At 44.2% G+C, this 13,135-nt stretch overlaps 1 protein-coding gene across 5 annotated transcripts in view; it reads left to right on the top strand.

Annotated features, from left to right (window-relative positions):
- The first annotated feature begins 319 nt into the window (after positions 1 to 319).
- Positions 320 to 13,135, top strand: part of METAP1D (methionyl aminopeptidase type 1D, mitochondrial) — a 99,957-nt gene continuing 87,141 nt past the window's right edge. For 4 of the 5 annotated variants that reach the window (XM_053359595.1, XM_053359585.1, XM_053359580.1 and 1 more), the window contains exon 1: positions 320 to 426. In XM_053359595.1, coding sequence (XP_053215570.1) covers positions 378 to 426 — 49 coding nt within the window. In that variant the 5' untranslated portion in view covers positions 320 to 377. The remainder of the gene's footprint in view (positions 427 to 13,135) is intronic. The other variant, XM_053359615.1, reaches the window with a different exon arrangement.

Here is a 13,135-nt window from a genome sequence, read left to right as displayed (position 1 = left end):
CTATGCCCATGAACGTAGGATGCATTTGGAGAAGATCTCTAATTCATTTGGAGAGGATTAGGCGGGGGGGGGGGCTGAAATAAAGGACAAAACTGCAGGAGGTTGCATTGAAACACGGGACATTGTTATACAGGACAGGTGGCAACGCTACACCTTTGCCGAACCTTACCTGCGACCTGCCTTTGCCGCCGAGCTACAGGACCAGAGGTGCGCATGCGCCCCGCAGAGGAGGTTCCGAGGGTTCCACCTCCGCCCGCTCGCGCGCCTTTGACCCTCCTGGCCAGGTCGACGCCTGACCTTTAAAAGCGAAGGGGAGGGGAGCAGGGGGGGGGAATATTTGCTCTCCGCGCCCACGTGACCCAAGACGTCCGTCCAAAATGGCGGCGCCCAGGAGCCTTGTTGACATGCTTCCGCGGCTGTTCAGGGGTAGGTGAATTCTGCGCGCTTGTGGTGTTCCTGAAGGGGGTGTCCCCGCGTGTGGGGGAAAGCGCGGGAGAGGAATTGCGGGCTATACTACTGAGGGGAAGAGGAACTGCGCGCGCTTCTCTCCCTCGTGCGCACCCCTGGTAGGGGAAAGATGCCGAGGAAAGCCGCCTTTCGTTCTGAAGTGCACCATAAATAAATACATGTATGTTGTCTCCTCCCCTCCCTGTCAAGTGAGGGGGCACTTGGCCGTTTTGCATCACGGGTTCAAAAAAGTATTGGGCTGCAACGCTGTACCAGTTTGCCTGGAAGCGAGCGCCGCTACTGTTACCATTAAAAGGGACGTGGGTGGCGCTGTGGGTTAAACCACAGAGCCTAGAACTTGCCGATCAGAAGGTTAGAATCATAGAATCATAGAGTTGGAAGAGACCACAAGGGCCATCGAGTCCAACCCCCTGCCAAGCAGGTTGGCGGTTCGAATCCCCGCGACAGGGTGAGCTCCCGTTGCTCAGTCCCTGCTCCTGCCAACCTAGCAGTTCGAAAGCACGCTAGTGCAAGTAGATAAATAGGTACCGCTCTGGCGGGAAGGTAAATGGTGTTTCCGTGCGCTGCTCTGGTTTGCCAGAAGCGGCTTAGTCATGCTGGCCACATGACCCGGAAGCTGTACCCCGGTTCCCTCGGCCAATAAAGCAAGATGAGCGCCACAACCCCAGAGACGGCCACGACTGGACCTAATGGTCAGGGGTCCCTTTACCTTTTAGGCAGGTATAGTGCTGTGAAGCCCCAGGTTGGGTTTCCCAGTTTATCTGACTGGAAAGTGGAAGGGTGGGGGGAAAGAGAAATGATATTCCAGTCCAGACTATCAACAACACAAATATGAATTATGACCTCTTCTCTGTAGGTTTAGTGCCCTGTTTCAAAGCAGGGAATCTTCCTAGGGAATGATGGTGTGATTTAGCATATTTAGCGTACCTTCATATAAACTGAATATATGAGGCTCCTGTACTCAGATGGTTGGTTCATCTTACCTAATGCAGTGCTTGCTTGAGCCTGGCAGCCTGATGTGCTGAAGGTGGTAAGGATTGCGCTTATCGCTCAACTATGGTCCCTGCTTGGGGTTCTTGTACAAATATAGATGTGGTTAGCCTGTTGGTGGCTGGTGCTTGAGTCTATCGAAATTAGAAACCAAAGATGTTCATAAATAGCCTTTGACTAGTTGTCAAATTACTGCTTAAAGTGGACAGCTCCCAATATGATTTCTAAGAAGAAGTGACATAACCAGGCCTTTTTCAGCTTGTCTAGTGTGATTAGGGCAAACAGTCTCCCCATGGCTTATATTTCACTTTATTACACTGGAGAAATAACAAGATTAGATGCATCTTTAAAGTAAGCAGATAAGATTTGGATAAATATATCATTTGTGATTTTAGCAGGCCAGGAATAGCATTTTGTGTAAGTCAGGCAAGTTATGTATTAACATTGTGAACAGGTTTTTTTTGGGGGGGGGAGCAGAAGGAGCTTGAAAAACTGTGAGCACTGCACTGGCAGAGTAATGAAAACTAATTTAGAAAGAAATAATGGCAAGAAATTTATTCAAATGGCTCTTTGTGGAAGTAGAAATATTGAAAAGCACCTTAAAAATCCAAAAGCAAGCAGCCGTTACTAGTAGTTCCTAAGCTATAATTCCTTTGAAATGAGGGGCAATTCTTAAATGTTCTGCCATATTGTGCAGTAAATTTTAAATACCATGGCCCCAGTCCATACAAAGCTACTCCTACATTTCTTTGAAATCAACAGGACTTAAGCTACCACATGCTTACGTGGAAGAAAGTTAAATCAAACTTATTCTCAGGTAAGTGTGCATAGGATTGAAGACTTGGGTGCAATTCAAACCCTCACCCCTGACAGTGATGCCATTTCTGCATCTGTAGTCCAGCCTTTCACGGTGGCTATGGCAGAAGGCATGGGAAAGAAGGACCTGGCCAGATCTCTGCACCAACTCCAGGCTGCTGCAACCACTGGGTCTGGATCAGGCCTGATGCCAGTGGATCTTGGGCCAGCTCAACACCACCTCTTCTCCATTCTCAGAATGTCCCATTTCAGGACTTTCTGCTGGCAGGGATATTGCCAGAGCACTACCACTTGTCTGTTTGGAAGGTGGAAGTAGGAGATTGATTCTGACAGAGATGCTTGTGCTTCTCCATTAGCAGTAAACAGTGAGAGTCTGATTCCTCCTGCAAAGCTGAGCAAAGGGACACCTCTACTCAATCCAACCTGGAGCAAGGGGTGGGCTTGGATTTTTTGGTCAGTTGCAACTAGCTCCCCCGCCCCCCATTGTTTGCAGAAGAGCTTTACTAGCATATCTAGTATCGGAGCCCTAGCTTCAGGGACAATTTGGAAGGCCGAAAGGAGAAGGCCTTTGCTGAACTAACTCCCTCCCCTTAAATAATGGTGCAAAATGGTGGTTATCGTTCTAGGCTGGCCTTCCCCAACTGGATGCCCTCCAAATCTGTTGGATTACAACTCCCATCATCCCTTATCATCGGCCATGCTGGGTGAAGCTGATGGGAGTTGTAGGTGGACTAGGACCTGGGGATTCTCAGCCACATGGAGCCCATGGGGTGATTTTGGGCCAGTCACTATCTCTCAGCTTAACCTACCTCACAAGGCTGTTGTGAGACTAAAATGGAGAGGGGGAGAAGCTTGTATGCCACCTTGAGCTCCTTGGAGAATAATAATAATCAATAATAGCTATAAATAAAATAATAAAACAAGTAAACATCCAGAGGGCACCAGCTTGGGGAAGGCTGGTCTAAGGCACTGTTATAGTCTACACTGGCATGATTGATTATGCTATTGTAGTAGATTGTAAATGTTCTAATTATGCATTGGAACAGCTCTCAAGTATTAGCAATAATTGCATCAGGGTGACACTCCCATTGCTAATAACAAAAAATCAGGATAATGCCCTTTGAAAACCATCTTAAAGGGGCACGAGAGACTGCAGTATCCTTATGTGCACTGATTTACTGATTTTGAAAAGCTAAATCATTACGAAGCAGGCACTCTGCGCATCTTCGTGTAAGTGGCTCTCAATCTTCAGAAATATTCAGTTCCTGGATAAACGCTTGATTCTATATTTGAAGTCCAAAAACAAATAGGAAGGCTATAATTTTTTTCTTCTCATTTGTGACTTCTTGAACACGAAGGCTCAGGATGTTGACCTATAAGAAAATAATCATGTTTATGAGAAGAAGTCACTTATTCAGTCAATTTCTTCTTGCCTCTGTGTTCATACTAGTGCAGGGTGATGTCTTCTGTGGCTCAAAAAGGGAAATGGAGGGGGAGGTTGTTTAAATTTTGATTTCCTGCAAAAAAAGAAGTTAAAAGTCATGTATGCATTTCTAGGTTATATTTTTAAGAATAGTGCCTGCATGGATTTATACAGTTTGTAGGGGGCCTTGTAATATATCAAGCAGAACCTTATTCTGAGTGAGACTTTCTGCATTACTTTTCTTTTTTCTTTTTTACTGTACAGCACTTTCTACAATTCCTGCCACTAGGAAGGGGAAAGTGTCCCATATCGTAACATTCATGCTTTTCTGTGCCAGGAGCCTGTACGTGCTTGGCAGTTGCTTTTGTAAAACTGGACCTGTATTGTATGAAGATTATGAGTAATAATAATAATAATAATAATAATAATAATAATAATAATAATATATTATTTCTACCCCACCCATCTGGCTGGGTTTCCCCAGCTACTCTGGGCGGCTTCCAACCGAATATTAAAAACAATACGGCGCCAGACATTAAAAACTTCCCTAAACAGGGTCATCTTCAGTTGTCTTTTAAAAGTAAAATAGTTGTTTATTGCCTTGACATCTGCTGGGAGGGCATTCCACAGGGCAGGCACCACTACTAAGAAGGCCCTCTGCTTGGTTCCCTGCAACCTCACTTCTCGCAGTGAGGGAACTGCCAGAAGGCCCTCGGTACTGGACCTCTGTGTCCGGGCTGAATAATGGGGGTGGAGACGCTCCTTCAGGTATACTGGACTGAGGCCATTTAGGGCTTTATAGGTCAGCACCAACACTTTGAATTGTGCTCGGAAACGTACTGGGAGCCAATGAAAAACAACGATCCCATACGGGAAATGTTCCCAATGTTGTGCCCTCTGTCAGGGTTCTGGGAAGAGATATATTACTCATCTGTGCTTTATTTCTTTTTTTGGCTATTGGATGCTTGTTCTTTGTGAAAGATTCCTCCTTTGTGCGAAGTTTCTCCATCAGCAATCTATACTTGTATGCTCATAGTGCTAAAGACATTGAGGTGGAGTAACATAGCTTGCATTGAAGCACACCTTGATAATGAAATCTTGCAATTGTGGTGTCTTGCATAGCTATCAGTGTGCTGCGATTGTTTTGCTACCATCGGTGGCTTTGGAGGCAAAGGCAGGGGAACAGTGGACTTTTAAAAGGAGAGTGTTTTAGCTTTATTAGGGCTGTGTTACACTGTGGGTATAAATGTGTATGAGCTATGAGGGAGGATAGGCTCTGAACTACACTTCTCATTTGCCACGCCTCACTTTTTCCCACTTCTCTTGCTGGTGCTAGACTCCGCTAGTGCAAGGGAGTCACTAGACTAGTGTAGATTCACTATCCTGGTGCGCTTTGCCAGAGCGGGGTGTTTGTGTTGTTGTCGCAGTGTCATTTTCCTTCTTCCCCAGCAGGTGTAACTCAGAGATTATGGATTATGCTGCCATATGTTTGGTTCCAATTATTAAGCACAGACAAAACAACAGTGTGCATGTCTAACTCAGAAGCAAGTACTGCTGCATTCAGTGGCACCTACTTCTGTGTAAGTGTATATAGGATCAGAGCCTTTATGCATTTGCAAATGAATACAACAATAGTGTCTGATTTGCAGGATTTCTTTTTGCCAAAGAATAAATTTGCCCTCTTCAAAATGGCATAATTGTCCATGCTCCAATATGGAAATGGAATGTACTGATACTTTAGAAAAGAGACGTGAGGAAACAGATACACTGCTTGATCCTAAATTGATTGCAATCAGTATTAAGACTGCAGCCCTCAACACATTCACATAAGTAAATGTGTTTAAGAGTGATGCAGAAGGCAACAGAGGTACACGTACTTGTGGGGGGAAAGAGCCCCACTGAAATCAGCAATGTGGGCTCAAACTCCTGCATAGTTGCCATGGGCCTAGTGTTAAGATGCTTTCCCCTCAGCGCAGAATCTGTTGTGATGTTCCTAGTCCCTTTGACCGTCCTCTGGTATCATTACTGTGGTTTAATAGCAAACATGAAAGCTAAAGGTCCAAGCCTTCAGACAGAATCGTAGACACTGATCATAGTTGAAGTCTTTGGCTAATGGATGTGCTGATCAAAGGACGGCTCTACTTTATTCTGGGCCCTGAAATAATAGCTGAAAATGGAACCTTATTATTACATCTTGACTGTGAAAAAAATAATTAATTCAAATCTGTATTCAGCCAGCGCTGTATTTTTTTAAATGGCTGATGATTCGCAGGCCTCATGGTTTTCCCCAAACATTTTTATTATATCCTATGACAGGAAGTGTTTGGGTGGAAAGGGTAAAAAGTTGGGATTTTTAGATGATTTTTAATCTGAACTTTTGTTACATCTTAACCCTTCCTGTCATCCTTTCTTCCTGAGTGGGCAGCAGTCACGGTGGACCATTGTCTCAGCCTTGCTCATCATTCTAAAGCATATTAGGCACAGTGTTTGAAATTCACCAAGCATCAGGCACATTTTGCATCTGGCTATCGGCCAGTTGCGACCAAGTAAAGGTGTCTGGGTTCCAAGATGGTGCCTGTCATCTCCACTGTTATGTGTTCAGTGGTCTGCGTTTGCCTGAGCTTGAGTCTGGACTAAGGATTCTGAGACCCTGCGTTCTCATTCAATACATGATATCCAATCACAGAACATTTCAGGATTTGGGCCTCTGCCATTGGCCCTTAAACTCTGAGTCATGATTCGCAGCTTGGAAGTTTAGACAGCCAATGACGTTGGGAGTGGGAGGGGCCCAGGCCTTCCGAAATGTATATAAGCAGTTGCTTTGCCCCTGTTGTCCAGTTCTGTTAATTCAATAAAGGGTCTTGCTGTTATCACTGTGTCCTGCCTTGTGGGAACCCAGCTACGCTTCATCTACCATCTGGAGGTGCATGCCTGGAGATCCTTGGATCTTGATTGTTTTCACACACTAGCAACACATCCTGTAGAATTCTACCCATTATATTTTACCCGTGCAATAGGAATGAATTTCAGGAACCAAAAAGTCATATTGAAAAATACGACTTTCGAGCCTTCTGGCCCCAAAATGGCAACTAGGCGACTGCAACCCTCGTTTAAGGAGCCATTTGGTGCCTAGCTTATATATCTGACGCAGGTGGGATGCGGGTGACGCTGTGGGTTAAACCACAGAGCCTAGGACTTGCCAATCAGAAGGTCGGCAGTTCGAATCCCCACGACAGGGTGAGCTCCTGTTGCTCGGTCCCGGCTCCTGCCAACCTAGCAGTTCGAAAGCACGTCAAAGTGCAAGTAGATAAATAGGTACCGCTCCAGCGGGAAGGTAAACGGCATTTCCGTGCGCTGCTCTGGTTCGCCAGAAGTGGCTTAGTCATGCTGGCCACATGACCTGGAAGTTGTACGCCGGCTCCCTCGGCCAGTAAAGCGAGATGAGCGCCGCAACCCCAGAGTCGTCCGTGACTGGACCTAATGGTCGGGGGTCCCTTTACCTTTTAGGCAGGTATAGGAATGTGCACCAGGTTGGGATTCCCAGTTTATCTGACTGGAAAGTGGAAGGGTGGGGGGAGAGAGAAATGATATTCCAGTCCAGACCATAGCATCAACAACATAAATATGAATTTGTGTCAGGGGTCCCTTTACCTTTACCTTATATATCTGAGTTTCTAACACTGATTCGGTGGGCATTTCACAGGCAAAGGCTTCTAAATGCTTAACCGAGTCCTGTGCTTCGGCTGTGCACCTGGAGTTGGATGATAGGTTGCCTGAAGCTTAAGATCTGCCAGACACATATAGAAAGGGACTGCGTAATCCAGACTCAATATTACAGCCAAAAAGAAAACATCTGTAGCACATAATATAAATTACTTGCCTGTTCTCTGCAGTTTGGGCAGCTTTAAAGGCTAGATTATTTTTTCCCTTGTTTGTTTTAAGTTGGCTTTTAATATTGTGTTGTTATCTGATGTTAATATATTCAGATGTTTGGTTAAATATGTTTGGTTAAACTTGCGGTATCTTACCACACATCACCTCTTAGCCTGGCTAAGTAAAAGTGGTTGCTAGCCCTTTTAAGGGAGCTGGGTGGACTGAGATGGGATGTCCTTTCTCCCCACCCACCCCAAATCAGGTTTTTTTGGGGGGGGATGGTTTGTGTCCAGGGATAGGAAGTCCCACTTTGTTAGATACAGCCCATTGTATGCAGATAAGCTATAACAGTAATCAGCCAACCTCACCAAATAGGCAATATAATTATGGGTCCTTTTTTTCATTGGTTCTACTTCATGGGATCCCGAAATAGCTACTTTTCTAACTGTCCCAGAATGTCCTGTTGTTTTTATTTAAAAAAATCAAGTACCATTGTATATGTTGTGAGCTTTTAATAATCCCAACTATTACATTACCGTATGTGAACGTGCGGAACGATTTGCCTTTGGTCTACGTGGTCTGTATCTTGCAGTTATTGCATGCTGCAGAAAGAAGTCCTTTCGTTAAGGCAGTCTGCTAATTTCATTTTTTAGTCTTCAGTTACAAGCTTCTGGCAGGTTTTCTGACCACTACTGTTACCTGGTGGCGCCGATATTTCATCAGAGTTAGACAAGCAGACTACCTGGACCTAGGCCCAGATGCCCTGTTGTAAGTGATGAACATGATCCCTTGTGTTAAGGAATTCAAGACTTATAGTGCTGGAATTCCCAAGTGAGTTGAAAGAAAACTGTGTTCAAGCATTCCCTTTGTGCGTTCTCTTTGTGCTTGTTACGTACACAGCATTATGAGCTCAAGCAATTACACATCACCCCGACGAAATCCTTTTTTCAGTTATTGATCATTTATTTCAGGTAGAAAGACTCTCTTAATTTGAACGAATACAAGCCATTAAAGATGCAGATGCTGTTTAAAGATGACCTGATAATAGTGGCTAAGGAAAACGTAGCTCGTGTTTAGCACCATTTTTATTTATTTTTAACTCCGATAAAAATTGACACCAACGTTAAGATAATACATCTCATTCCAGCAGTTTGAGTGAATTTTGTTTGCTTTAAAATCTTATCTCTTAACCCTGGACAATTTGTATTTTATTGTGTTGATCTGTCTGTTTGGGCTGTATGCTGGTTTGGCTTTTTAAGACTTATTGTGGATTTCACTGTATAATTGTTATGTTTTTAAAACATGTCATCCGATGGCCTAGATGAGGCTTCTAACAACTATAAATCAATAAATGCTGTATCCTTCCCAACATTTCCTTTTTCATATAGTAACTTTATGCTTACGTTTTGGGATTGTTTTAAAAAATTATGTTTATCCTACATAGCGTGCCATGCTTAACTGTACTCTGCATTTATAGCATGTCATATGTTAATATGTTGAAGTTGGTATACTATAGATATTGAGTGGCAAGTCACTATTCAATTCTCCTGAATCGGCCCCACTGAAATGTATGGGAGCTGCATCCACTTCAGTAAAATTTGTGCATTATTCTGCTGATTGGATCTGGGTTGGATTAATAATGGTTTGGATTAGATGTCATCTAGATTCCCTCTATGACCATGATTCAGAGGGCCTCATAGGGAACTAGATATGCTCATCAGGGCTTCTTGAGGTGTGCAGCCTGGGAGTCATTTTGGACTCACAGCTGTCCATGGAGGCGCAGGTCAATTCTGTGTCCAAGGCAGCTGTTTACCAGCTCCATCCGGTATGCAGGCTGAAACCCCACCTGCCCGCAGATTGTCTCGCCAGAATGGTGCATGCTCTAGTTATCTCCTGCTTGGACTACTGCAATGTGCTCTACGTGGGCTACCTTTGCAGGTGACCCAGAAACTACAACTACTCTTGAAAGACCTACATTGGCTCCCAGTACGGTTCCGAGCACAATTCAAAGTGTTGGTGCTGACCTTTTTTAAACAGCCTCGGTCCAGTATACCGGAAGGAGCGCCTCCACCCCCATTGTTCTGCCCAGACACTAAGGTCCAGTGCCGAGTGCCTTCTGGCAGTTCCCTCGCTGTGAGAAGCCAAGCTACAGGGAACCAGGCAGAGGGCCTTCTCGGTAGTGGTGCCTGCCCCGTGGAACGCCCTCCCACCAGATGTCAAAGAGAAAAACAACTACCAGACTTTTAGAAGATATCTGAAGGCAGCCCTGTTTAGGGAAGCTTTTAATGTTTAACAGACTATTGTATTTTACCATTTTGTTGGAAGCTGCCAAGAGTGGCTGGGGAAACCCAGCCAGATGGGTGGGGTATAAATAATATATTATTATTATTATTATTATTATTATTATTATTATTATTAATCTTTCCATCCCTCTTGCTTGTTCTCTTTTTTCCCCCTCAACCACTCTCTGCAAATTGCAAGCCTTATTTCATATAATCATACAATTGTAGAGTTGGAAAAAATCCCTGAGGATCATCTAGTCCAACCACTTGCAATGCAGGAATATGCACCATGGTGGGATTGAACCTGCAACCTTGGCGTTATCAGCACCATACTCTAACCAACTGAGCTATCCGGGCTATTTGCTGCTTAGCAAGCTGCTTCGGTTTTTAATTAACCCTTTCAGAAGTGGTTAGTAAGATGAGGAGCTATTATTTGGAAACCTCAATGAGATGCCCTCACACACAATAGCAGGGATTGCTAGATGTCTGTTCACAGGGGGTGTTTAGTGCATTTAACGCTAGTTAAGTCAGTGGGCTTAAGCATGCTTAACCCTGTATAGGAGTGGGCTATAAATCCCTAGTTCTTGGAACTGGGATATTCGTCCCCAACTGGTGTGTGTGTGTGTGTGTGTGAAATTCATGAGCATGGGATCAAGGACCAGAAACCACCAGCCTCTGATCTTGAAATGCATACTGGGTGTTAGCAGACAAAACAATTTAACCTGCAGCCACAAAAGAGAGGTAATACTTACTTCTTTGGCAGGTTAATTAGTTTGCATTTGCAAAGTTCTTTGAAGATGAAAAGTGCTATAAAAATGTTAAATAGTATTTTATATGCTGTTCTCGAGTGGATTAACAGGTGCAGAATTAAAAGCTGGCAGTTGCTGAGAACACTTAACGGTAACTTCTCTCTTTCATCTGCTAATGGTTTTAACTCCCCACCCCGCAAAAAATGTAAGAAATAGATAGAAATTTACCTTATGGTAAATATGTAAACTTCAGGAATGGCTGAGGGAATTCATTTAAAACTGGCTTTCAAAAACGCAACTGAACCAAAAGAAGCATGCACTTGAGTAACCTGGCAATATTGCTTACCAATCTTGACTATTGTTTAATAAAATCCTCTAGTCTGGGAATTTATAGAATCTTGGAATTGTAGAGTTGGAAGGGACCCGAAGGGTCATAAAGACAGAGTCCCTGCAATGCAGGAATCTCAAACCTCCAAGAAAGGACACTCCACAATCTCCTGAGGTTGGACCTGTTTGATATCATGTCTCTTGGGACTAGGGGGTGGCTGTTACGTTAATAAGACCAAGCCATTTTTATTCTTAATCATTTACATTTACAGTTTCCAGAGGGGTAACTGTGTTAGTCTGTTACGGGGGGACGACAACAAAAACAACCCTGCAAAGAGTCTTGAGGCGCCTTAAAGATAGATTCTGCCACAATAAAATCATTAGACTGAAGGTGCCGTAAGACTCTGTTTCTTACATCTGCTGGATTAGATGGAGCTTTGATGATGATGATGAAGAAGAGGTTGGATTTGATATCCCGCTTTATCACTACCCGAAGGAGTCTCAAAGCGGCTAACATTCTCCTTTTCCCTTCCTCCCCCACAACAAACACTCTGTGGAACACAAGTGAACAGCAGAGAACCCGCACAAGAAACGCTGACACAAAACCCCACATATATTAAGTACAACAGAAACATCACCACCCGACCCCAACCCCACTCATATTTCCCCCCCTCCACCTCTTTCACCCTATTCTTCCTAATGTCTCAACAAATGAAAACGATTTGTAAAAAAAAAAAATTGCTACGTGGAAAAAAAATACGAGAGGCATTCCACATACCTTTGTAAATCAAGAAAATCTTTAATAAAAATACATTTTTTAAAAAAACACTCTGTGAGGTGAGTGGGGCTGAGAGACTTCAGAGACATGTGACTAGCCCGAGGTCACCCAGCAGCTGCATGTGGAGAAGCGGAGACGCGAACCCGGTTCACCAGATTACGAGTCCACCGCTCCTAACCACTACACCACACTGGCTCTCTTGATCTGATTCTTATATGTGCTATTAAATTTCTGCCAGCTCTGGAGGAGAGCAGACATGTCTGGGAAATGGAAAAGCTAGGTCAGGGCAGTGTTTTCTTGTCCTTTCCATCATGTTCTGCCACACTCGTCAACCAGTGCATGGTTCAGCTTCATCTCTTTGACCACACATCTAATCAGCTCCTAAATGGAGGAATATCTGCATTACATCTTCAGCAAACCAAGCGACAGCAGAAAGAGGGAAGAGAGAGGGACATATGGTGCCCTAACCAATCGGCCCCCTTTTCCTACCATCTCTGTCATCTTCCCCAGGCTCCTGAACGAAATAGTATACACATGTGCCCTATAGGGGCTTGAGTCAAGGGTCAAATTATAACTTCCCAGGGTTTCTGGTCCTCGGTCCCACGACCTGCAAACCTTGAGAAGTTACAGTTTGCAGGGATTCTAGGCTGCAGGATGCTGCTAGAGTAACTTAGCTCAGCCCTCAAAATTGTTGGAAGGGCAAAAAGGCCAGGAGCGTCAATAGGCCTCATCTTAAAATGAGTTAACTTAGGCCAGGGAGGCTCTCCTGGCGCCCTTATTACAGATATTATTATTATTATTATTATTATTATTATTTAGGCACCAGGCAAAAATGTTCCTCTTCTCCCAAGCTTTTGCCTAATTAAACAATCTACACCCTTTTAAACTGGGCCGGGTGGGTATTTTTGTTTGTTTTTATACTGTAAACCACCCTGTGCTCCTCAGATGGAGGGCAGTATAGCAATAATGATGATGATGATGATGATGATGATGATGATGATGATGATGATGATGATAATGTTTTACTATGGTTTTATGTATGCTGGAATCCTCCCAGAGTGGCTGGGGTACCCCGTCAGATGGGCGGGGTGTAATAAAAATAATAATGTCTGAATCATTTCAGTTTAGCTGAGATAATTTTGAATCTGGTGCACGGAAGTTCATCTAGTACAGTCGTATCCTGGATCCCGAATGCCTTGCGAGTCGAACGTTTTGGTTCCCGAATGCCGCAAACCCAGAACTGCGTGTTCCTGTTTGTGAATGTTCTTTGGAACTCGAACGTCTGGCACAGCTTCCGATTGGCTGCAGGAGCTTCCTGCAGCCAATCGGAAGCCACGCCTTGGTTTCTGAACGTTTTGGAAGTCGAACGGACTTCCAGAACGGATTCTGTTCGACTTCCGAGGTACCACTGTAATAGGATTGTCAATGA

Source organism: Podarcis raffonei, chromosome 1, assembly GCF_027172205.1.
Source record: "Podarcis raffonei isolate rPodRaf1 chromosome 1, rPodRaf1.pri, whole genome shotgun sequence".
Classification (NCBI taxonomy): domain Eukaryota; kingdom Metazoa; phylum Chordata; class Lepidosauria; order Squamata; family Lacertidae; genus Podarcis; species Podarcis raffonei.
The sequence above is the reverse complement of the archived record's forward strand: the minus strand, read 5'-3'. Positions and strand labels throughout refer to the sequence as shown.